The sequence below is a fragment of the Neoarius graeffei genome, chromosome 1 (genome assembly GCF_027579695.1).
Source record: "Neoarius graeffei isolate fNeoGra1 chromosome 1, fNeoGra1.pri, whole genome shotgun sequence".
In the NCBI taxonomy this organism is placed as follows: domain Eukaryota; kingdom Metazoa; phylum Chordata; class Actinopteri; order Siluriformes; family Ariidae; genus Neoarius; species Neoarius graeffei.
The window spans coordinates 52918208-52944138 of NC_083569.1; the positions used below are offsets into that span (position 1 = coordinate 52918208).

At 41.8% G+C, this 25931-nt stretch overlaps 1 protein-coding gene across 2 annotated transcripts in view; it reads right to left on the bottom strand.

Moving 5' to 3' along the window:
- dock11 (dedicator of cytokinesis 11) overlaps nucleotides 1-25931 on the bottom strand; it is a 219956-nt gene that overhangs the window by 77249 nt on the left and 116776 nt on the right. For both annotated transcript variants that reach the window (XM_060934270.1, XM_060934261.1), the window contains 4 exons: nucleotides 23840-24021; nucleotides 9251-9364; nucleotides 2926-2995; nucleotides 2700-2788 (listed from right to left, as the gene is read on the bottom strand). In XM_060934270.1, the coding sequence (XP_060790253.1) occupies nucleotides 2700-2788; nucleotides 2926-2995; nucleotides 9251-9364; nucleotides 23840-24021 (455 nt within the window). The remainder of the gene's footprint in view (nucleotides 1-2699; nucleotides 2789-2925; nucleotides 2996-9250; nucleotides 9365-23839; nucleotides 24022-25931) is intronic.

Here is a 25931-nt window from a genome sequence, read left to right on the forward strand (position 1 = left end):
CTTCCGGGAGCTCCGCCCCCCCATAGCAACTGTTGCTATGTCAGTCAAGCGAGCCGTCTGCACTTGTCGTGTATGTAGCCAGTCAAATGAGGGGAAAGCTACACTTTTTGAGCCAAGGAAGCATGTCACAACATGGCTGATCAGCATCACTCTGCAACACAACCAAGGAGGCAATGCAGACCTCAAATGCCAGAATATAAAAACACCTGGAAAGTCCTTGTTTTTTTTTTTTTTTGACTGTGCAATACTTTCTTCACTGGACTTTTTATTGTGACAATTGAGAAGCATCCCCCCTATCATGGCTGACACTTGCTATTTGTTCACTTGTTATATGTTCACTTAATGTTTCCCTTTAATAACTTTCTTTGCACCATACCAGAAGTTTTTGCTCTTTGTTGAATTAGTGTAATTTAGTGTTGATTTAGTGTAATTTAGTGTAATGTTGATCTAGTGTAATGTCTTCCCTCTCTGTATCTTAATATGTGTTTTTTGTACATTTGTGTAAGCTACTTGACACTTTAATTTCCCTCTGGGGATCAATAAAGTTACTCTACTGTAGACCTTTTTTGCAGGGCTTGCGGACTAACACGCTGAAGGGCATTGCGCATTTGTTAATTAAATTAAATTTTTCTTCTTTGAAGCAAACGTTTGTTTTAGCACATCTAGGATGTTTTCTTGTTCATTTAAGCTGATGTGCTGAATAGATAAGAAATAAGAAATGCATTTAATATGTTAAAAATATATTATTGTGTGATGTGTTTAATTTACATGTCAAATTTTCTTGATACATGAAAAATAAAAAAAAAACAATGATGGAAAAGCCCACTTATCTTAAGTTGAACGGTGAATCAAAATTTTATAAATTTTGTACATTTAAACCACATTTGTTTTGCATACAGTTGATCTGTACACAAAACAAGTTTCAAAATGCATATTACTATGCATTAGGCAGTGATGGTGCTCATGAGGTGTTGCTTTCAGGTTATCGGACAGTTACAAGATGGATGAGTACAAGTATAACAGTATAGCCACAACACACACGTGCGTGTGTGTGTGTGTGTGTGTGTGTGTGTATACATTTTTTTCCCGGGGGGGGGGGGGCGTTGCATGGCAAGCACTGAGTATACCCACTACAAAAAAGTAGACTACACCACTGTTTTAATGTTATGGCTGATTGGTGTGTGTGTGTGTGTGTGTGTGTGTGTGTGTGTGTAGTTCTATAAAGTATTAAATAATACTATAATACTATTACGAAGCATTGTATTAAACTGGTCAACTAAATTTTCAGATTTGCTTACTTTATTTTACAAAAGTAATCTACCTTGCACAGTTGCCCAGTACGGCTAATTTTGTATGATAGATTCTTTGTCTATAGGGATGTGCACAAAATTGCCCTAGGTGTATGGAAAATTGCCCGTGATAATCATTGGCACCCTGTGCTCTTGGAAAGCTAGCTGGAACACTGGACTACATTACGGTGGTGAATTTAATCATTGTGACTGTGGTTGATCTGTATATAGTACAGTCTATATAATAAGCGGCAAAGTTTGTTTGTTTGTCTTGAGCTAACGTCGCCATTTCTCGACGGATTTTCACCAAATTTGGCAAGTAGGTCGGGGGATGACCTGGAATTTTGCAGATATAAACAAAATTCATGTACAGGCCCCAGGGAGGTCCCTGCCCCCCAGGGACCTCCCTGGGGCCTGTACATGAATTTTGCACAACACCCACCCACCCCCTCCCTCAATGCCTTTTATGTTACATTTATCAACACAAACTCTCGACAGATCTTCACTAAACTTGGCATGTAGGTACAGGAGATAGCCACAGTTTGGCAGAACTCAGAAATTCCATGTTTGGGCCCCAGGGGGTCTCCAGTGGGCCACTGGCTGATGGACGTTTGGATTTTTGTTTGTCTTGGGTTAACATCACCATTTCTCGACGGATCTTCAACAAATTTGACATGGAAGTCTGGGGGCAACCTAGAATTTTGCAAAACCCAGGCAACGCCGGGTAACCTGCTAGTATATTAATATAATTCACCATTGCTATTGTGCTGTTTATGCTAGGTTTGAGTTGATTGATAAGTAGTTTTCTTTCTGGAACAATTAGGCTCTCTTGAACTCCCAGATGGCTGTCAGATCATCAGGACTTGAATTCATGATCACCTTTGATGACAGGCAAAAATCTCTGACCTATGACAGTTGAACACAGCACTCACACTGCAATCTTTACACAGTGGACAATAATGTACTATTGCCTTACAATGTTTGCAATGTCTGTCACACACACAAGGTTTACATTTATTTATTCCCTTTCACATACTACCTCAACATGCACACTCAACTTTGCACCTTACTGTATGTTGGCTGTGTCTGCACTTTATATTGTTTGTGTCGTTTATTGTTTGTCTATTGTGTCAGTTACTGTCTGCAGTGTTGCCCTCGTTGCACTTTATGTTGTTATATGTAGATTTGTGGTCCTGTGATGTTCAGTGTAGCACCATGGTCCTGGAGAAATGTAGTTTCATTTTAACTGTGTACTGCACCAACTGTATATGGTTGAAATGGCAAATAAAAAGATCTTGAATTTGAGTTGTGCTGATCAAGAACTCCACTGTTCCCCCCCCCCCATTCTCCTTCTTTTTGCATTGTCAAGGCGGCCCATCCCATGCCACTCGAGAACCCTGGAAGACTCACCTCATTAATATCTGGTGTTCCAGGGTCCCCGTACATTGAGCTTCGCGAGTCTTCTTTCCTTAAGTGTCCGTTCATTGTGACCAGCCCAGCTATGAGACAAACACATCACAGGACTAAGGTCTTCTTTGCGTTTTAGTAATTAAGCAAATTATTGTAAATAAAAATATAAATAAATTCTGTATTTTAAAATATCTCTGCCTATTTTTGAACTTGTAGTTCTACTCACTTGGTTCCTTTTCGATGGCTGTACTGGCACGCCGAGGGTCTAAGCTCGTCATGGACATATCATCTCTGCACTGAAGGGGAATTTCAGGGGAAAAAAAATCCTTTTAGTTCGAGAAAAACCATGCAGTTTGGGATCTGCTCTAGACATGCAAAACATGCCTTTTCTAGGTCAAATAACACACCAACAATATGTGAAGTCAAGAAAATTGTAAAGTTTTGATTCAGACAGTGAGGAAACACCTCTGAAAACAAAACTATGGGTTACATATCTAACAACTGACTATGGCTGAGATTGATATTCTTCTTCTTCGCTGATTGCTCACATTCACATATTGAACAGTTAATGTGGAAATTGTGTACCCCCTATAAACTAAACTATTACTCAATTACACACTGGGTGGAGTTCTCCTGACATTCCATATACCTGTTATTTACCATTTACACCATGTTTTTTCTCCTGTATAATATCCATTCAGGTGAGCACCACTGTCTGACCATTTCATGGAACCAAAACACATATTTTAGAAATACGGTACAAATGTACACAAAAATGTGTCTATTGGAGGACGGCAGGAAAATGCTAAATATGACATTGTGAAATAAATAATTGCTTGCATTATCCACATTTTTGCTCTATCAACAGTCAAAGAGGGTTTTTTTTTTTGTTTGTTACCGCGCCCGTGACAGAGTAAGTGGAGCAAGGTATTGTAATCAGTGTGGTTTGTTTCTTTGTGTGTGTGTGTCTGTTAACAATCTAGCGTTTAGATGGTTGCACCGATTGACTTCAAATTTTCAGGGTAGGTGGGCAATGGTCTGTAGATTACCTCAGTAAATTTTGGGGGTAATCAGGTCAAGGTCACCGAAAAGGTCAACCTTTCGGTCAAAATAACATTTTCCATTATAACTCAAAAATAGTTGCCGATCGACAGATGTTTACTATTATGAGCATATAGGAACTCCCATATGGCCTTTCATTTGGCACAATGATTTTTGACCTTGAGTGACCTTGAAAGTTCAAACTGAAGGTTTTCATTGGGCTATAACTTTAAAATGGTTCATGATAGCCAGATGTTTACCATTAGCAACATATAAGAAGTCCCATATGGGCTTTCAGTTGCCGCCATGACCTTTGACCTTGAATGACTTTGAAATGTCAAACTCAAGGTCATGGATTTTCATAGGACTATAACCTGACAGCTGATGATTGAGAAATATTACCATTATCAACATATAGGTATAAAATAAGTGCTGCCGGGTGAGGTTTGTTTTGCTTGGCAACACTTGTTTATTGTTTGTTTTCCCCTTTACAACTCTGTGTGGGTGGCACGGTGGTGTAGTGGAATCTGCTCTAAACATGTCGCCTCACAGGAAGAAGGTTCTGGGTTTGAGCCCAGCAGCCGACAGGGGCCTTTCTGTGTGGAGTTGGCAAGTTCCCCCACAGTCCAAAGTCATGTGGTTAGGTTCACATGGGGCGGCCTTGACCTGAAGTTGGGCTGAAGTGTCCTTGACCAAGGCATCTAACCCCCAACTGCTCCCTGGGTGCTGTAGCATAGCAGCCCACTGCTCTGGGTATGTGTGTGTGCTCATTGCTCACTTGTGTGTGCACGTGTGTGTTCACTGTCTCAGATGGGTTAAATGCAGAGGTTAAATTTCACTCTGTGCTTAAGTCTGCGCTTGAGTGTATGTGTGACAAAGGCTTCTTGGCTTCTTCTTCTTCTGTTGGTACCAAACCCTACAACATGCTGGAGAACTCAGTCATGAACACTACTAGTTCACTGTGCCAGAAATTAAGCTTTCTTTCTTTGGCCTGCTTCACTATTACCAAAACTTATCATATGTGGATTTCAAGCTCACCAAACTGCACAAATTTACAGCGGCTAGAGATAATGAGATGAGATGAGATATTTTTAATCATCTGATGTACAGTTAGGGCCAGAAATATGAGGGGGAACACCTTTAGCAAGTGAAATGTATGCTCAATTGGATTCAGGTCACTTGATTGACTTGGTCTTTGCAAAACATTCCTTTTCCTTGCTTTAAAGAAGGCTTGAGTTACAATGGGTGATTGTCCAGCTGCACTGTGATGTGCTGTTCAATGAAAGCATTTGGCTGAATCTGAGCAAACATCCATCCATCATCTGTAACTGCTTATCCTGCACAGGGTCACAGGCAAGATGGAGCCTATCCCAGCTGACTATGGGCGAGAGGCAGGGTACACCCTGGACAAGTCACCAGATCATTGCAGGGCTGACACACAGAGACACAGACAACCATTCACACTCACATTCACACCTACAGTCAATTTAGAGCCACCAATTATCCTAACCTGCATGTCTTTGGATTGTGGGGGAAACTGGAGCACCCGGAGGAAACCCACGCAGACACGGGGAGAACATGCAAACTCCACACAGAAAGGCCCTCGCCGGCCACTGGGCTCAAGCCCAGAATCTTCTTACTGTGAGGTGACAGCGCTAGCCACTACACCACCATGCCCTGAACAAACAAGTAAAATATTTTTCAAAATGAGAAGATAAACTTCATATATTTGAGCCACCGTGTAATGTCACCTTTTTGACAACATGCATCAAGTTTGCAGGAAAACACTGGGAGTGACGTCATTGGAGTGACATATCGGGAATTGTTATACATACGGGCCATTTTTTCTATGGAAGAAAAACATGCATTCTATTCCCTTCTAGTGAGTTTATTGATGGCATGCAATATTATCATATCGCTTATCCTCCATGTATTACGCCGCTCTCCCCAATGGAGAATGAGCATGCAATATTGTTATAATATCGCATGTTGTCAAGACAACACGACGTCACACATCACAGCTCATGTGAAGATCCAATGACAAAACTTTTCTGCTGCACATGCGCAGAATCATTTCTTTGTCGACCAGGAAAGCGAGAAGACAAGGCTAATCCAGTGCTAGGTTTAAGCACTAAATAAATAAACTAAAAACTGAAACTGAAGATGCGCTGCACACCCAAAAGGTGACCAAAACTTCATTATATATTCTTCATGCATATTTACAAGAGAAAAACATACCAATGGACATCAAAAAACTGGAAAAGAGACACGTCAGAGATGTACAACTTCCACACTAGCAAGTGACTGTGACAGTTTGTAAACAAACATGGCAGCGAGGTTTGCTTCATTAAAAGCAGAAGATTGAGAGAATTTTGGCTGTCAGGTTGCTCCGTTGTGTGTAGCTGTCGATGTTGATTTTAAAAGTAACAAAGTAAATTACACAGGGAAAATAATAATAATATTCAGCTTGACTGCACTAGCATTGGCCTTCACTAACACTACACTGGCTAGAAGGTAACTGGACTGCCACGCTAACAGCACCGAGTCGCAAGTAAGCTCGTATTAGCCTTCGCTAACGCTACGGCTACGTCAGCTGGAAGGTAACCAGACTGCTGCGCTAACAGCACCGAGTCACGGGTGAGCTAACGTTGGCCTTTGAGAATGTTGATGTGAAGAGAGTGTGTATGTATAATAATAATAATATTGGCTGGCTTTTTTTCGTGGTCTATCAAATATATTCCATTCAGCTAGCATGATACTGAACTCCTCTTCGACTCGCTCAGTATTATGCTAGCTGAATGCAACATATCTGACAGACCACTCGAAGCCAGCCAATATTATTTAAACATGTCACTCAGATCTGCGATGTATTTCATATGAAAAACGTGACTTTTTCAACACGAGAAGATAAACTTCACATCTTCAAGCCAACATGTGATTTTATTACAGTATATAGACACATTCCCAAACAAAAAGTGCCCAAATTTATCAAAACAATTCATCAATTTCCTCATGAGTGAAGATATTGAAAAATGTTACTCAAATGTCCCGGATGTAGTTCGTATGAAAAATACAAGTGGCGTATTTCCCAGGAAAACACTCATGTCCATATAATATAGCTGTATACACATCAGAATTCTTCGTGCTGCTTTTGTCAGCAGTCACATCATCAATAAATACAAGGAAACTAATTCCACTGGCCGCCATACACACCCATGTCATAATATGAGGTGGTATGGTTTGGATAGCGAGCAGTTCCTTCCCTTCTCGGTCACCTTTTCTTCCCATCATTCTGGTACAAGCTGATCTTTGTCTCCTCTGTTCATAGGATGAGCTTCCAGAACTGTACTGAATATTTACACAACTCCAATCTGGTCTTGTTTTTGAGGCTTACTAATGGCTTGGTAAACTCTCTGTATTTTACTTTGGTAAAGTCTTCTCTTGACTGTTGATTGCTGACACAGAGATACCCATCTCCTCGAGGGTGTTCTTGATCGGGCCAACTGTTGGAAAGGGTTTTTTTTCCCCCCTTTATTAGGGAAAGAATTCTTGCCTCATCTACCACAATTATTTTCTGTGGTCCTAAGCACAACAGTGTGTATATTCTTTTTAAGCATGTAGCAAACAGTTGATTTGGCCACATCTAATATTTTTGCTATTGCTCGGATGTATTTCTTTCGATTTTTCATGGCTTGCTTCACTGAAAGGTGACAGCTCTTTGGACTTCATATTAAAAGTTCACATCAATAGATTCCAAGCACAACACTTGAAATAAACTGGAGATAATTTATCGATTTATTTGAACATTTGAGCAGCCATTGGTCCAATTAATATTGGTCTCTTTAAAAAAAGGGGGGGGGCACATAGAAAAACTGCTGCACTTTGTCTGCACTAATCATTATTTAATTTCAACTCCAATATATTGTAATAGGCGGCACGGTGGTGTAATGGTTAGCGCTGTCGCCTCATAGCAAGAAGGTCCTGGGTTCGAGCCCCGGGGCCGGCGAAGGCCTTTCTGTGTGGAGTTTGCATGTTCTCCCCGTGTCCGCGTGGGTTTCCTCCGGGTGCTCCGGTTTCCCCCACAGTCCAAAGACATGCAGGTTAGGTTAACTGGTGACTCTAAATTGACCGTAGGTGTGAATGTGAGTGTGAATGGTTGTCTGTGTCTATGTGTCAGCCCTGTGATGACCTGGTGACTTGTCCAGGGTGTACCCCGCCTTTCGCCCATAGTCAGCTGGGATAGGCTCCAGCTTGCCTGCGACCCTGTAGAACAGGATAAAGCGGCTAGAGATAATGAGATGAGATGAGATGAACTCCAATATATTGTAATAGGCGGCACGGTGGTGTAGTGGTTAGCGCTGTCGCCTCATAGCAAGAAGGTCCTGGGTTCGAGCCCTGGGGCCGGCGAGGGCCTTTCTGTGTGGAGTTTGCATGTTCTCCCCGTGTCCGCGTGGGTTTCCTCCGGGTGCTCCGGTTTCCCCCACAGTCCAAAGACATGCAGGTTAGGTTAACTGGTGACTCTAAATTGACCGTAGGTGTGAATGTGAGTGTGAATCTGTGTCTATGTGTCAGCCCTGTGATGACCTGGCGACTTGTCCAGGGTGTACCCCGCCTTTTGCCCATAGTCAGCTGGGATGGGCTCCAGCTTGCCTGCGATCCTGTAGAAGGATAAAGCGGCTAGAGATAATGAGATGAGATGAGATATATTGTAATAGACAAGAAAAACCATAACATTGTCAACGTCCATAAACTTATGGACTTGACTGTATGTGTTTTGCATTATTTTTCTTATTAAAAGGCACCTCTTTGGAGTTTTCTGTTTGTTTTTAAGGGTGTGGCTATGACACACGCCTTGAAAGTACTACACAAGAGGAACAAGTGTGAACTGCTCAAAGGTCATTTCTATAATCTGAATGAACTGCTCTGTGTAGATACAGACGCATTCTTTACAGTTAATTTGTTTTTAATTCAAGATCATTGACTGTACACTAGGCAGCATGGTGGTGTAGTGGTTAGCACTGTCGCCTCACAGCAAGAAGGTTCTGGGTTCGAGCCCAGTAGCTGATGAAGGCCTTTCTGTGTGGAGTTTGCATGTTCTCCCCGTGTCTGCGTGGGTTTCCTCCACATAGTCCAAAGACATGCAGGTTAGGCTAATTGGTGGCTTTAAATTGACCATGAGTGTTTGTGTCTATGTGTCAGCCATGTGATGATCTGGCGACTTGTCCAGTGTGTACCCCGCCTCTCACCCATAGTCAGCTGGGATAGGCTCCAGCTTGCCTGCACAGGATAAGTGGTGATGGATGGCTGTACACTACTTTGAAAAGCCTCTTTTTTTTGTCGTCAATTTGGAATGATTTTAATCAAGACTAGATTCCTCACATCAGCAAACCCTCAACTGTAGCAACAAGCATGATGTTCTGAAGGACTGACAAATGTTTCAGCAATAAATGTCATAAACATTTTCATTTTCCATGACTATCGATACCCTTGGAGGAACAGGAGAAACTTACCATGATGCCAAAGCCAGATCTTGAAGGTTGCCTGTTGGCATTCAGCTGATTCAAGTTTTGGTAGAGCAGCTCAAAGAGTGGCAGGTAGAGCACACAGATACGGGCCTGGTGGTTCTGTTTAAAGTTTAACATTAATTCATTAAAAAAATACTTATAATAAACAACAACAACAATAATACACTGATAACAAAATACAAAACATTTGATAGCTTATTCATGAAGCCCTTTGAGAGATTAGAGAACACAGAGGAAACCGACATGGACAGGGAAACATGAGAAAGTCTGCACAGAGAGTAACTGGAGCTCAGAGCTGAACTCTAGATCCTGGGGCTGTAAACACGAACTGTTGCAGTACTGTGCCACTCACATGCAAATTAACAAAGCATTATATCTAAACATTTGCAAAGTGTTATCTGTCACCGTTAACACAGTCCCTTCTGTGGCTCAGTGGTCAGCGATGTCTACAGAAGATATTCTGTCATTTTACAGATGCACAAATGATATGCTGTCTGTTTTCAGACGCACACCTCTTACATCCCAGAATGCATCATCAGCGCATCAATTCTTTATCTCAGGAAGCTAACAAACATGGACTCAATGGTGGAATGAAAGTTTATTGTCGAAGACCATCTGGCTGTCTCTGTGAAAGCTGTTTGCATTCTCTGATATATAATTTAGAAGTTCATAACTGTCAGTTTACTTTTGCGCGGACTACTTTAAAGTTGGCATTTACAACAGGTGAATTAAACATATTGTTTGGATCATAAGAACATGCACAAATACAGTTAATCTAACAGACAGCTCACGCTCTGTCTCAAGTTCCAGAACTTTAGAAATTTATGTACAACAGACTGAATGAAATATTTGCATAACAGACGGTTGCTTATCAGTGTCCTGGTTAAGATTTTGTTTTGTTAGTCATCTGCACAACGGTGTAAGCAGGGTTTGAGGTTTCCTTGCCTGTGGTACAATATTACACACCCTTTAGAAATACACATGTAAATCCTTTTTCTAATTTGGGTAAAGAAAGAAAAAAAAACAGTAAAAACTTGATTATGGATCACAACTTCCAGATCTAAAAGTAAAGCATTAGGTATCAAAATATAAATGCTGAAGTTGCAGTACCATGCAAAAGTCTTAGGCACATGTAAAGAAATGCTGTAGACCCCAAATGGCTTAAAAATAATGAAATGAAATGTTTAAGCATTAAAAAAAAATACTATAAACAGCAGTAAGCCATAATAAATGAAACAAAGTCAATATTTGGTGTGAGACGACCCTTGGCTTTAAAAAAACTAGAGACCTGTGCAAGTCTGAGCTCAGCCTTTGTCTGACTGGAAGATAGAAGCGATGGTACATAAATAGAAAAAGTAGCCTGCTCAGAAATATGTCAATGCCAGGATTCAGAGTGATGTTGCAAAATCTGTTCGTTTCCTGGACAGGATTACATCACGAACTGAGGTTGTGTAACATGGCACTTACATAGCCAGGACACAATGGTGCCACACCGCGACTGTGGAATTGGTACCAGAGGCTGGCACACCATTTACATTCTTAAAGATGCTCAAACTCGGTTAAACATACACATACAGACAGGTGCCTCTATAGGCTTCGGCCAAAGGCTGAGCCAAAAAATAGCAGTCTAAGGTACAATGAGTGCAGTTTTATAAGGAAATGAGCTGTAGGTTTTACTGAGCATCTTGCAGAAGCAGCCACAGTTCTTCTGGACACTTTGACTGTCACACTTGCATCTTAATTTTGCAGCAAAACCCAGCAGCCTTCATTATCCAGTCATCCATTATCCGTAACCGCTTATCCTGTTCAGGGTCACGGGCAAGCTGGAGCCTATCCCAGCTGACTATGGGCGAGAGCAGAGGTGGATAAAGTACCCAACTTCATTACTTAAGTCAAAGTACAGATCCCACTGGTCAAATGTTACTCTGATACAAGTGAAAGTTGTCTAGTCAAATTTTTACTTAAGTTAAAGTACTGAAGTACTTGCTTTTAAAAATACTTAAGTATTAAAAGTACATTTTCTGCCAACGCATTGTTGTATTATTGCCACAACGCCTCTGAAGCAACCGACTGGATTTACTGACTAACTTGTAGAACATGTAGAATAAACACCTGGTAGAATGTTACAAAATGAAACACAACTGAACTGAAAAAGAACCATTGTCTTTTTTTTTTAATTGCAACACTCCTCCCCACCCCCACAAAGCATCATGGTAGTGTTCTGACCCAGCTCTGGCATCGTGTGCACACATGTATGTGTATGTTAATCAGGAAGACAGTGGAATAGCTGTAAATGCAGCTTGCTGAGAAAATCTCATCTCATTATCTGTAGCCGCTTTATCCTGTTCTACAGGGTCGCAGGCAAGCTGGAGCCTATCCCAGCTGACTACGGGCGAAAGGCGGGGTACACCCTGGACAAGTCGCCAGGTCATCACAGGGCCGACACAGACAACCATTCACACTCACATTCACACCTACGGTCAATTTAGAGTCACCAGTTAACCTAACCTGCATGTCTTTGGACTGTGGGGGAAACCGGAGCACCCGGAGGAAACCCACGCGGACACGGGGAGAACATGCAAACTCTGCACAGAAAGGCCCTTGCCGGCCACGGGGCTCGAACCCGGACCTTCTTGCTGTGAGGCGACAGCGCTAACCACTACACCACCGTGCCGCCTGCAAGACCATCATCTAACATCAAAACAAAAAATTCCAACAATTTGTTGTGCCTGACTAGTACAATACTGTCCATCTCACAGGTCTCATGTGTGTGTGTATTCATGCATGTATGAATCTGCCTGTGGAATCATGGTGGTTTAACGTTAAGTTAGCTAGTCAGTGAAGCTCCACCTGACATGCTACCAAAATCTTTTCAAACTCTAAATCATATTGGGTAACTAACATTACTAGAAAAGAAAGATTTCTACATTGTTTATTTGGCAAGATTATGATCAAACATATTTCTGAAAGCACTTCAGTTAAGTTAGCATAACTCCATTTTTACATGCTAACAAACAGTGTCCAAGTTAACTAGCTATGTGTTAATGTTAGCCATGGACAAGGCTGTAGCAACTTGACGAGCAAAACCATAGAGAGTCACTTGACTAACCAGACCGCATAGCTATTGGAATGTTATCGCTCGCTCTAAAAGCACAGACAACTTCATTGCAAGCTTTCTCTTGGAATAAAATATTTGCAAACCTCAACATGCTTCCACAGGTCAGACAACACGTTTTTGTAGGCTGTGATGTGCTCCGTTTTAGGCAAACAAGGCAAACATTTAAAATTAATCAACTCTATTCCTTTCAGAAAACTGAAACATGGGTTCTAGTTATAGCCACGAGTGTGTGCATTCCCCAGAAGAGCCGCCTCCTTCCATTCTGCCATCAACTGATCATGTTAAATAATGCTGCGGAGGAATCATTGAACTTGATTTTATACAGTCTATGGATGTGACCTGACCCTATTGATTACTGATAGGCTGCCTCAGTGTCACCTGTGAAAAAAACAATCACGTTTTAGAAAAGAAAAGAAAAAAACATCCACTTTCAAAGCCACTCGTTAGTAACAAGTAACGAGGACCTTGATAGAAATATAGTGGAGTAAAAAGTACGATATTTACCTTTCAAATGTTGTGAAGTTAAAGTCATAAGCTGCCAAAAAAATTAATGCTCAAAGTACAGATACTCCAAAAGTGTACTTAAGTAAATTTACTTCATTACTGTCCACCTCTGGGTGAGATACACCCTGAACAAGTTGCTAGGTCATCGCAGGGCTGACACAAAGAGACAAACAATCATTCACACTCACAGTCAATTAAGTACAGTGGTGCTTGAAAGTTTGTGAACCCTTTAAAATTTTTTATATTTCTGCATAAATATGATCTAAAACATGATCAGATTTTCACACAAGTCCTAAAAGTAGATAAAGAGAACCCAGTTAAACAAATGAGACAAAATATTATAGTGCCTTGAAAAAGTATTCATACCCCTTGAACTTTTTCACATTTTTCCACCTTACAACCATGAAATTAAAAGTTTCTTATAATGATAAAATGGTCTTCAAAATTTTAAACAAAGTCTGAAAAATGTGGTGTGCATTAGTATTCAGCCCCCTGTACTCTGATACCTCTAAATACAATCCAGTGCAATCAATTGCCTTCAGAAGTCATCCAATTAGTTGAGTCCTACTGTGTGTAATTTACTCTCAGCATAAATACAATTGTTCTGTGAAGGCCTCAGTGGTTTGTTAGAGAACACTGAAGAACCAACAGCATCATGAAGACCAAAGAACTCACCAGACAGGTCAGGGATAAAGTTCTGGAGAAGTTTAAAGCAGGGTTAGGTTATTTTAAAAAAAAATCCCAAGCTCTGAACATCTCAAGAAGCACTGTTCAATCCATCATTACCTCCACCAAGGAGGTTATGTTTTCGGTAGCGTTGGTTTGTTTGTTTGTTGGTTTGTCTGTTAGCAACAATACGGAAAAAGTTATGAACGGCTTGCTCTGAAATTTTTTCCAGAGGTGTGACTGGGCACAAAGTAACAATCCATTCAATTTTGGTGATGATCCAGATCACCGTCTGGATCCCAGAATTTTTTAAAGGATTCTTGGCGGAGGTCTGTGCTCTCAGAGTGCTTTTCTAGTTCAAAAATGGAAAAAGTATGGCACAACTGCAAACCTACCAAGACATGGCTGTCCGCCTAAACTGACAGAGCGAGCAAGGAGAGCACTGGTCAGAGAAGCAGCCAAGAGGCCCATGATCACTCTGGAGGAGCTGCAGAAATCCACAACTCAGGTGGGAGAATCTGTGCACAGGACAACTATAAGTCTTACACTCCACAAATCTGGCCTTTTTGGAAGAGTGGCAAGAAGAAAGACATTGTTGAAAGACAGGCATAAGAAGTCCCATTTGCAGTTTGCCAGAAGCCATGCAGGGGACACAGCAAACATGTGGAAGAAGGTGCTTTGGTCAGATGAGACCAAAGTTGAACTTTTTGGCCTAAATGCAAAGCGCTATGTGTGGCGGAAAACTAACACTGCTCATCACCCTGCACACACCATCCCCACTGTGAAACATGGTGGTGGCAGCATCATGCTATGGGGATGCTTTTCTTCAGCAGGGACAGGGAAGCTGGTCAGAGTTGATGGGAAGATGGATGGAGCTAAACACAGGGCAATCCTGGAAGAAAACCTGTTGGAGGCTGCAAAAGACTTGAGACTGGGAAGGAGATTCACCTTCCAGCAAGACAATGACCCTAAACATACAACCAGAGCTACAATGGAATGGTTTAGATCAAAGAATATTCATGTGTTAGAATGGCCCAGTCAAAGTCCAGACCTAAATCCCATTGAGCATCTGTGGCAAGACTTGAAAATTGCTGTTCACAGACGCTCTCCATCCAATCTGGCTGAGCTTGAGCTATTTTGCAAAGAAGAATGGGCAAAAATTTCAGTGTCTAGATGTGCAAAGCTGGTAGAGACATACCACAAAAGACTTGCAGCTGTAATTGCAGCAAAAGGTGGCTCTACAAAGTATTGGCGAAGGGGGGCTGAATACTAATGCACACCACATTTTTCAGATTTTTATTTGTTTAAAATTTTGAAGACCATTTATCATTTTCGTTTCACTTCACAATTATGTGCTACTCTGTGTTGGTCTATCACATAAAATCTCAATAAAAAAAACTTTTAAGTTCGTGGTTGTAAGGTGGAAAAATGTGAAAAAGTTAAAGGGGTATGAATACTTTTTCAAGGCACTGTACTTGGTCATTTATTTATTGAGGAAAATGATCCAATATTACATATCTGTGAGTGGCAAAAGTATGTGAACCTCTAGGATTAGCAGTTAATTTGAAAGTGAAATTAGAGTCAGGTGTTTTCAATCAATGGGACGACAATCAAGTGTGAGTGCGCGCCCTGTTTTATTTAAAGAACAGGGATCTATCAAAGTCTGATCTTCACAACACATGTTTGTGGAAGTGTATCATGGCACGAACAAAGGAGATTTCTGAGGACCTCAGAAAAAGCGTTGTTGATGCTCATCAGGCTGGAAAAGGTTACAAAACCATCTCTAAAGCGTTTGGACTCCACCAATCCACAGTCAGACACATTGTATACAAATGGAGGAAATTCAAGACCATTGTTACCAACAAAGATCACTCCAAGAGCAAGGCGTGTAATAGTCGGCGAGGTCACAAAAGACCCCAGGGTAACTTCTAAACAACTGAAGGCCTCTCTCGCATAGGCTAATGTTAATGTTCATGAGTCCACCATCAGGAGAACACTGAACAACAATGGTGTGCATGGCAGGGTTGCAAGGAGAAAGCCACTGCTCTCCAAAAAGAACATTGCTGCTCATCTGCAGTTTGCTAAAGATCACGTGGACAAGCCAGAAGGCTATTGGAAAAATGTTTTGTAGATGGATGAGACCAAAATATAACTTTTTGGTTTAAATGAGAAGTGTTATGTTTGGAGAAAGGAAAACACTGCATTCCAGCATAAGAACCTTATCCCATCTGTGAAACATGGTGATGGTAGTATCATGCTTTGGGCCTGTTTTGCTGCATCTTGGCCAGGACGGCTTGTCATCATTGATGGAACAAGGAATGCTGAATTATACCAGCTAATTCTAAAGGAAAATGTCAGGACATCTGTCCATGGACATCTGTCCACCTTCTCAAGAGAAGGTGGGTCATGCAGCAAGACAACGACCCTAAACACACAAGTCGCTCTACCAAAGAATGGTTAAAGAAGAATAAAGTGAATGTTTTGGAATGGCCAAATCAAAGTCCTGACCTTAATCCAATCGAAATGTTGTGGAAGGACCTGAAGTGAGCAGTTCATGTGAGGAAACCCACCAACATCCCAGAGTTGAAGCTTTTTCTGTACGGAGGAATGAACTAAAATTCCTCCAAGCCGGTGTGCAGGACTGATCAACAGTTACCGCAAACGTTTAGTTGCAGTTATTGCTGCACAAGGGGGTCACACCAGATACTGAAAGCAAAGGTTCACATACTTTTGCTACTCACAGATATGTAATATTGGATCATTTTCCTCAACAAATAAATGACCAAGTATAACACTTTTGTCTCATTTGTTTAACTGGGTTCTCTTTACTTTTTAGGACTTGTGTGAAAATCTGATGATGTTTTAGGTCATATTTATGCAGAAATACAGAAAATTCTAAAGGGTTCACAAACTTTCAAGCACCACTGTACAACATGTTCACCTACTGTACAAGTCTGTGCCAAATAAAACAGGATGTGAGTGACTATATCAGCCCCAGGTCTGTCCAGGTTTATATTCGAGTTTTTATTTTTTGCATTCTGTCTGGCTTTGTCCTTTCTGGCAGTCCTTTGACCTTATCCTTTCTAAGTTTCCTATCCCTGTTCAGTCTAGCATTATTTTAATGTGGATTACATCGTTTTGTTTTCATCTGCCTGTTTCGACTCCACAGACCTTGAAATAGATTATTGGATTTCCCCAAATAAACGCTTTCAGACTACACCCTTGCATCCTGTATATCTTCCCCATGATTGCACATTCCAGTGAGACATGTATGCAAATATGAAAAATGATCGCAATGAGACAGCCTTTTGAATGCACAGCACTGAGAACAGATGTCTGTGACCTCTTCACATGTAAAGAAAATGCTAAGGGCTTTAGTCAGAGTTGAGTTCAGCTTTAATACTCAAACTGCACATTCAGACTTAAATCTGTCTGTGAAAGTACTCAGTCATCCAGGTCATCGTAAACCGTAGGTACTAAGGAAGGCAACTGGATTTGCTTGAAATTCTTGAAGATGTTTCGCCTCTCATCCGAAAGGCTTCTTCAGTTCTGTCTGACTAGTGGGAAGTTCCAGGTATTTATCCTCGAGTGGACCAAGAGCAACCCTAAGGGGTCTGAGGTGGGGTTTACATTAGACCGTATCAGCGGATCATCAGATTAACGTTTTTAAAACGATTAACATGCACACAGCAACACCAGTACACGATTCGCCTGCACACAGCAACGCCAATACACGGATACGCTCGGCTCCGCAGGCATCCTGCGCTCCAAATCACTCCGCCCTGAACAGCGAGTGCCCTCTGGAGGGTGCGCACTCCGGCCCTGCGCAGCTCACAGAGCGCACGAGTGAAGTGCACGAGCAGTAATTCGGGACTGAGCCGCTGTGTGTGTGATCTCAGTGCATATCTGGTATGCACATATCACTTACCACTTGCAAGTGGAAGGATGGCAAGCCTAAAGACAATCATAACTACACAATGGGCAGTATTTGCATCAGTATTTGCAGTATTTTCATACTTTTATACTCTTTAATGAAAGGTGATACAAGGCGGAAGTCCGCGCCGTTTTTCAGCAGTCGCGTCACATGACCAACGCCAGCGAATCAGGAAGGTGGATGTCACAGTGACGTTGTCCAATGACGATGCCAGCTAGAGCTCAGCACAGCATATCCGCGTATTCTCAATGTTTACCCAGCACCGGACCAGACACGATCTGGATTGAATACGTGGATGCTGGCGGATTCCCGTTTCCCGGCGTTTCCAGGCGTTTTAATGTAAACGGACAGTGCATCCGCGAAGAAAATGAGACAGATACGGTCTAATGTAAACTTGGCCTAAGACACCACTTATCAGCCACCTACAATGCAGTCCTTGGCACACTTCCCAGAAAACTGAATACACATCCACACCAAGACTCAGCTGACTTCAATGACTCACATGATGGCAGAGAGAGCAAACGAGCCACAGATCACCCTAATGACCCTCTAGGCTACTAACAATCAGTGCGTTTACATGCACATAGAGAAAATCGAATTTCTGCCGTTGCTCGACTGAAATCGAAGTTCTAAATGCCATGGAAACACCTTAGCTAGGCTGAAATTGAACCGAACTTGATTTCTCGTAATCGAGCTACACGACCTAGATTATGCGATTTTTGCCGAGCTACTTAGTGCATGTATACCCTATCGAGCTATGTAGTCGAGCTACTTACTTCAGCACTGCCCCTTCCGGAAGTGACGAGTGACGAGACCACAAGCGGGAAACACAACAGCCTCGGTCGGCATGACAACAGTAGTAGCGAGCAGCAGAAGAGGTCAGGAGGAACAAACGAAGAAGAGAAAATGGCGAGCAGAAACGTGCACTTCTGGAGCAATGAGGAGACAGAGTTCATGCTCATTCAGCTTAAGGAGTTGAATATATTAAAATTCATGGACGGGAGAAAAATGCGCAATGGAGAACACGGAACTGATAACTTTGTTTACACTCTTGAATAGCTCTTCTTCATGACGACAACCGGAAGTGTACCAATACGATGGGGCGTGTAGTGCCACCTGTGGCTCGGGTGCACAATGTACCTCACACAATAGCTCGATTTCCTTGTGTGCATGTAGGATTGGATTTCTCTGGCACCCCTGCTGGGACCCTTTGCTCGATTACCGACAGCAGCTCGATTTGGATGTGCATGTAAATGTACTGACTGTTCACACCCAGCCTCCAGTGACCCCAACACCTACAGGATGACTGAGTGTGTCAACGACCTATATGACCTCAACGACTCCCCTTAGGTTTGCTTTTGGTCCACAAGAGGATAAATACCTGGAACGTCCCACTAGTCAGACAGAACTGAAGAAGCCTTTTGGATGAGAGGTGAAACTTCTTCAAGAATTTCAAGCAAGTCCAGTTGCCTTCTTTAGCACCTACGGTCAGACTTAAATCCTTAAATCCAATTCTCACAATAGACCCCTTCGCAGTAAACGTCATTCATACGTAAGAGGAAATTGCGCGCGCAGCCTGGACCCAAAAAAGACTCAGCGACGGTACAGACGAGAAGAAATATTTGGAAGAAATGCCTAGTTGTTGTGTTGTCGGGTGTCAGAATCGTAGCAGTGATGGGGTTAAAATGTACAGAAATCCAGCAGGATCTCACCCATTCCAAAAAAAATCGCCGACATCTATGGCTACAAGCCATCAAACGTGTAGACTGGGATGAAAGCACTATCAAAAATGCGCGGGTTTGCAGCACCCACTTCATCACAGGTAAGATCAGGCTATTTATTAAATCTTTCTTTTTTATTCTTTCTAGTCTTCGTTTATTGATGTAGCAAAATACTTTGGTAACGTTTGTCTGATTAGCTGGGTCATAGTTACACAATGTAATGAATATTGTTAGCATGTTAACTTAGCTTTGCATGCAATTTTGTTTGTAGGAGATTACTTACCCTGCCATACATGTGCAATTGGCTGTCAAAACGTAGCCTTCCAGTTTGTTGTATACCACCCAGGCTTCATACATAGCAACCTTCTGACCTTGACGCTGACTTGGTAAGATTTTTGACTTCAGAGCACAGAAGTTTTCATCAATTTCAGTGTAAAACACGTTCTGTACATACCCGCACATAACATAATCATATGCGTCTAAAGACTTGTAGGCATGAAGTTTTTCGTGGGTGTACACTGAAGTCTTGTCAATAAGGTACGAGTATATATCTGGCCATTGTATACCAGGGAACTTACTAACATCGTCCGTCCACTCTTTAATTAAATACGGATCCGGTAGGCGATGTCCACTTGTTAGAGTTAACTTATTTATGTAGCATTCTCGATCTTGTAACGACAATTGTTTTGCATAATCTGACAGCTCATAATGCCGGTCTATGGGCAGCGCCATTGTTTCTGAGTCCAGGCTGCGCGCACATCCTGGCAACGGACGGTTTGTTTACAAACATGCGAAGGGGTCTATATTGGCTTAAATAAGGAGCAGTGCTAAGTCTGATGTTGGCAGTGTAATGATGTATTACACTATGTCAAGCTCAAATTCATATTTTGGACTGTAAATACACTCAAACATTGACATTTAAGGCCAGTATTATATTAATAACTAGAGACATGTGCAGGTCTGACTCAGCCTTTTTCTGATTGGGAACAGAAGCTATGGTACATAAATAGAAAAAAATAGCCTACTCAGAAATATGTCAATACCAGGATTTGAACCAACATTGCAAAACCTGGACTGTTCCTGGATAGCACGCTAGACCACTCAGCCATGGAGGATTACATCATGAATTGAGGTTATGCAACATGACACTTGCATAATCAGTATGCAGTGGCGCCACACCACAACTGTGGAATCGCTACCTCAGGCTGGAACATCAATGACCATCTTACATTCTTAAACAAGCTCAAACTCGGTTAAACATACACATACAGGCAGCCAGGTGCCTCTAGGGGCTTCATTCAAAGGCTGAGGCAATAACTAGAGACCCGTGCAGGTCTGAGCTCAGCCTTTTTCTGATTGGGACATAGACGCTATGGTACATAATAGAATAAATAGGCCGCACAGAAATACATCGACGCCAGGATTCGAACTGACGTAGCAAAAGCTGTGCTCCAGACCGCTTGCTACCTGAAGCTGGCATGCCACTGACCAGCTTACAGCACATTCTTAAACACACTTGAACTCGGTTAAACCCTTTGGTGACTGACCCCTTGAAAATGGTTCCTCCAGGAACGATGACGTTTCAGTTGTCAAGACAACGGAAAAACTAAAATACAAAAACAGAAAGATACATCACAATGCTCTTGTGCACAAAACAAAATGCTCTTGTATTTTAGTTTTTCCATTGTCTTGACAACTGAAACGTTTAAAAACGTTTAATGGTTCCTGGAGGAACCATTTTCAAGGGGTCAGTCACCAAAGGGTTTAAACATACAGTGCACATATAGGCAGCCAGGTGCGTCTAGGGGCTTCATTCAAAGGCTGAGCCAAAAAGATAAATATGACACTAGTGAATTAATTGTGGTGTCATTTTAAAGCCTACAAAACGTTTTTCACCAACAGGACATCAGGGCCCTGTACTACGAACGGAGGTTAACCTACCCAGAAGTAACCCAGGGTTCCCCCGCTAAACCGGGGTTGACAAAACCTGGTTATCTTGTTTGGGGTTAAACGGTACTACGACGCCAGTTATGAAGTTGATTTGTTGAACCTGGTTTAACCTAATCAGGGTTAATGTGCGTTCACGTTAAAGGGCAGGTTATCAGCGCAAATCACCACTGTTCACAATGGCACGGTCGCTGTACTTCACGGAGGAAGAATGCGCTGTCATAATGCCGATTGGGTAAATGCGTAAGTACATTCTCCCTTCTACATGCTCCAGAACAGAAGTATAGGATGAGAGGAAGCTTCATGATCAATCACAAGTCACAGAAAATGGTCCTTTGACGTGGCCCCAGTCATACATAGCTTGTTTAATGTCTGAAAAATCCTGAATAAAATTTGGTGTGGTAAATTCATGGAGTAGCCTACTTAAGCTGATATGTGCACAGAGTCACATGAATTAGGATGACTGACTGTTCAGTCCCTTTGACTAAGTTGGTGTATGTCCTGTGAACATTTCAGAGGCAACAGCAGTGCCAAACACACCTGGCAACAGGTGAAAATGAAATATAAAAACATCATTCATAATGGTGTGTGTGTGTGCGCAAGCAAGCATTCATTTGTCTTTTATTTATTCAAGTTTTATCTGTTTGCCTAATAGTTCAAATTGTTTTGTATATAGTTTATAATGTTGTTGTGTGATATTAATGATAATATTGTGGGAAAACTACTTTGCACGGACGTTCATTTAATTTATTCTATCGTCATTTTGTTTGTTCTATTTTTGTGTATTTTATTTATTTATCTGTTTGTCTAGTTGTATCTATTTTTCTAATAATATATTTTTTGCAGGCGGCACGGTGGTGTAGTGGTTAGCGCTGTCGCCTCACAGCAAGAAGGTCCTGGGTTCGAGCCCCGGGGCCGGCGAGGGCCTTTCTGTGCGGAGTTTGCATGTTGTCCGCGTGGGTTTGCTCCAGTTTCCCCCACAGTCCAAAGACATGTAGGTTAGGTTAACTGGTGACTCTAAATTGACCGTAGGTGTGAATGGTTGTCTGTGTCTATGTGTCAGCCCTGTGATGACCTGGCGACTTGTCCAGGGTGTACCCCGCCTCTCGCCCGTAGTCAGCTGGGATAGGCTCCAGCTTGCCTGCGACCCTGTAGAAGGATAAAGTGGCTAGAGATATATTTTTTGCATTAATAGTTTGTTTTTTCCTATTAAAATAATCTTGTTCTTGTTATAACTTTATCTATTTATCTGACTGTTTAGGTGTATCTATTTTTGTTACAATTTCAATATTTTTAATATAGAAAGTTTGTTTTTTTCTATTAAAATGTTCTTGTGTGATAACTAGTTCTTGTGTTATATTTATTGTAGTTGTATCTATTTTGTATCGCAGACTTAAATATTTTTGTAAAACAAGTGTTTTTCTATAAAATATTCTTGCGTTCTTGGTAACCATGTTCTTGAGTGGGTTCTTTTTTTTTTTTTTTACAGAAAAGTCGTTCTGCATGGACATTCATTGAGGCCCTCATTGTTTTTTAATGGTTATTTATGAGCGTTTAGGGGTTACAATAATGTAAGTCTAGGTTGCTTTATATAAAAGGTATGTCCAGAAATATTGATGTCACTGTCTAAGCAGAGGGATCTGGCTTCTTTAGACGCTGTCTTCTTAAAACTGAATAAATATTTAAAAAGAGCCAAATGAGCCAGTCTTTTGAACGGCTCTTTTCAAAGAACGGGTCACAAAGATGCGGATCCCATCAAAGAGCCATAAATCCCATCTCTAATCTGCGCTCCGATATCGCACGGGTCATCCAGGTACGCTGGCATTGTCTCTAGAGGAAATGTCGGTGGAGAGGTGGCGTTTAAAAAGGGTGTGGTTAATCGGAAACCTCAGGTTAACCAAGAACATAACCTGAGACGAGCAGGTTTGAGATGCAGCGCAAGTTGCCATGGCAGCATACCTCGGTTTGAACATAGCCAACTTTCGTAGTATGGGTTAATCGGGAAGTTACGCTGCACGTGATCAAGTTACTCTCGAAGTTACCCTGGTAAGCCAGAAAACCCGCTTCGTAGTACAGGGCCCAGGAGAGAGAGAATCTTAATCAAAGGCATTATTATTATTATTAGGGGCGGCACGGTGGTGTAGTGGTTAGCGCTGTCACCTCACAGCAAGAAAGTCCGGGTTCGAGCCCCGTGGCCGGCGAGGGCCTTTCTGTGCGGAGTTTGCATGTTCTCCCCGTGTCCCCGTGGGTTTCCTCCGGGTGCTCCGGTTTCCCCCACAGTCCAAAGACATGCAGGTTAGGTTAACTGGTGACTCTAAATTGACCGTAGGTGTGAGTGTGAATGGTTGTCTGTGTCTATGTGTCGGCCCTGTGATGACCTGGCGACTTGTCCAGGGTGTACCCTGCCTTTCGCCCGTAGTCAGCTGGGATAGGCTCCAGCTTGCCTGCGACCCTGTAGAACAGGATAAAACGGCTACAGATAATGAGATGAGAGATTATTATTATTATAAAAAACCTTGAAAGTGTGAACTACACGCAGGTGATTTGCATAATCTGAACTTTCTCTCTTGTAAATATTAAATTTTTTGTGCTTAAATTGCTGAATTAAGACACCAACTCTGAATACAGCCCCAGTAGTCCTTATTTCCAGAAGGAAACAGCCAACACGAACAGCTACTACTTGCCTTGTAAGATGTGTATCTGTCATCCATGGCATGTTTAATGATCAAATTCTTCAGAACAGTTACAGCCAGTTGCCTGATGTCCGGATTCCCCTGCAAGCCCTCGGCTACCTCTCGCAGTAACAGCCCCACCAGGAAATGGTTCCTGCAGTAGTCCTCAGTAAGGCTATACTCCAGACTCTGGTCTGCAAAATGTTATTAGTTTTACTTATATTATCAATGTTACAAACAGTATTAACAACTAAATTCATATCACTTCTAAAAATCAAGTACTGTAAAGTAGCACTCTTAAAGATGTTGTTCAAGTAATAAGCACTTCAAGCTTTTTGTCTACGTGTTACAAATAAGCAGTACATCAGACAATAGATCTTTCCTCAAGCATCAAGACACAGATTGTGATTGTGAAATGTGTGGTGTTTCTTGGTGTTTGAAAACACAGTTTCAAACCAAAAAAAATTAACTTGTGTCTCTCTGGAAGATGATCCAACTGCAATTCCCCAACCCTGTGCAACAACAAAACCATGAGTTTCAGAAAGAACTTGTGTTTTATGCAGCAGGATCTCCCCGAGCACACAGCAGTCTTTCTGGTTATCTGTGTGCTGTTTTTTTTTCTTTTCTGTATGCTAAAATTCCACGGCCAGCTCTATACAAGGTTAGTCAAAATTATGTTAACACTAATGGATTATTTTTCTCCTGCATATAGATGTATGCCATGGGCCAGATCTCGGCCATACATTTCCAGATCGATGGATAGGTCGTGGTGGACCATTGCTGTGGCCTCCACACTCCCCTGATTTGACGCCCTGTGAGTTCTGGTTATGGGGTATGGTGAAGGAGCGCGTGTATAGCAGGAAAGTTTGTGATATCAAATGACCTCAAAGACAGAATAAGGTCTGTGGTATCATCTATTCCCCAAAAAATGTGTGCCCGGGCTTTAAATGGTACTGCTGCTCGCTGGTTTTTGTGTGTTGAACACGATGGCGAACAGGTAGATACTGTCCTGTAAATCATCTTGCACATACAGTGGTGCTTGAAAGTTTGTGAACCTTTTAGAATTTTCTATATTTGTACATACAACCCCAATTCCAAAAAAGTTGGGACAAAGTACAAATTGTAAATAAAAACGGAATGCAATGATGTGGAAGTTTCAAAATTCCATATTTTATTCAGAATAGAACATAGATGACATATCAAATGTTTAAACTGAGAAAATGTATCATTTAAAGATAAAAATTAGGTGATTTTAAATTTCATGGCAACAACACAGCTCAAAAAAGTTGGGACAAGGCCATGTTTACCACTGTGAGACATCCCCTTTTCTCTTTACAACAGTCTGTAAACGTCTGGGGACTGAGGAGACAAGTTGCTCAAGTTTAGGGATAGGAATGTTAACCCATTCTTGTCTAATGTAGGATTCTAGTTGCTCAACTGTCTTAGGTCTTTTTTTGTCGTATCTTCCGTTTTATGATGCGCCAAATGTTTTCTATGGGTGAAAGATCTGGACTGCAGGCTGGCCAGTTCAGTACCCGGACCCTTCTTCTACGCAGCCATGATGCTGTAATTGATGCAGTATGTGGTTTGGCATTGTCACGTTGGAAAATGCAAGGTCTTCCCTGAAAGAGACATCGTCTGGATGGGAGCATATGTTGCTCTAGAACCTGGATATACCTTTCAGCATTGATGGTGTCTTTCCAGATGTGTAAGCTGCCCATGCCACACGCACTAATGCAACCCCATACCATCAGAGATGCAGGCTTCTGAACTGAGCGCTGATAACAACTTGGGTCGTCCTTCTCCTCTTTAGTCCGAATGACACGGCATCCCTGATTTCCATAAAGAACTTCAAATTTTGATTCGTCTGACCACAGAACAGTTTTCCACTTTGCCACAGTCCATTTTAAATGAGCCTTGGCCCAGAGAAGACGTCTGCGCTTCTGGATCATGTTTAGATACGGCTTCTTCTTTGAACTATAGAGTTTTAGCTGGCAACGGCGGATGGCACGGTGAATTGTGTTCACAGATAATGTTCTCTGGAAATATTCCTGAGCCCATTTTGTGATTTCCAATACAGAAGCATGCCTGTATGTGATGCAGT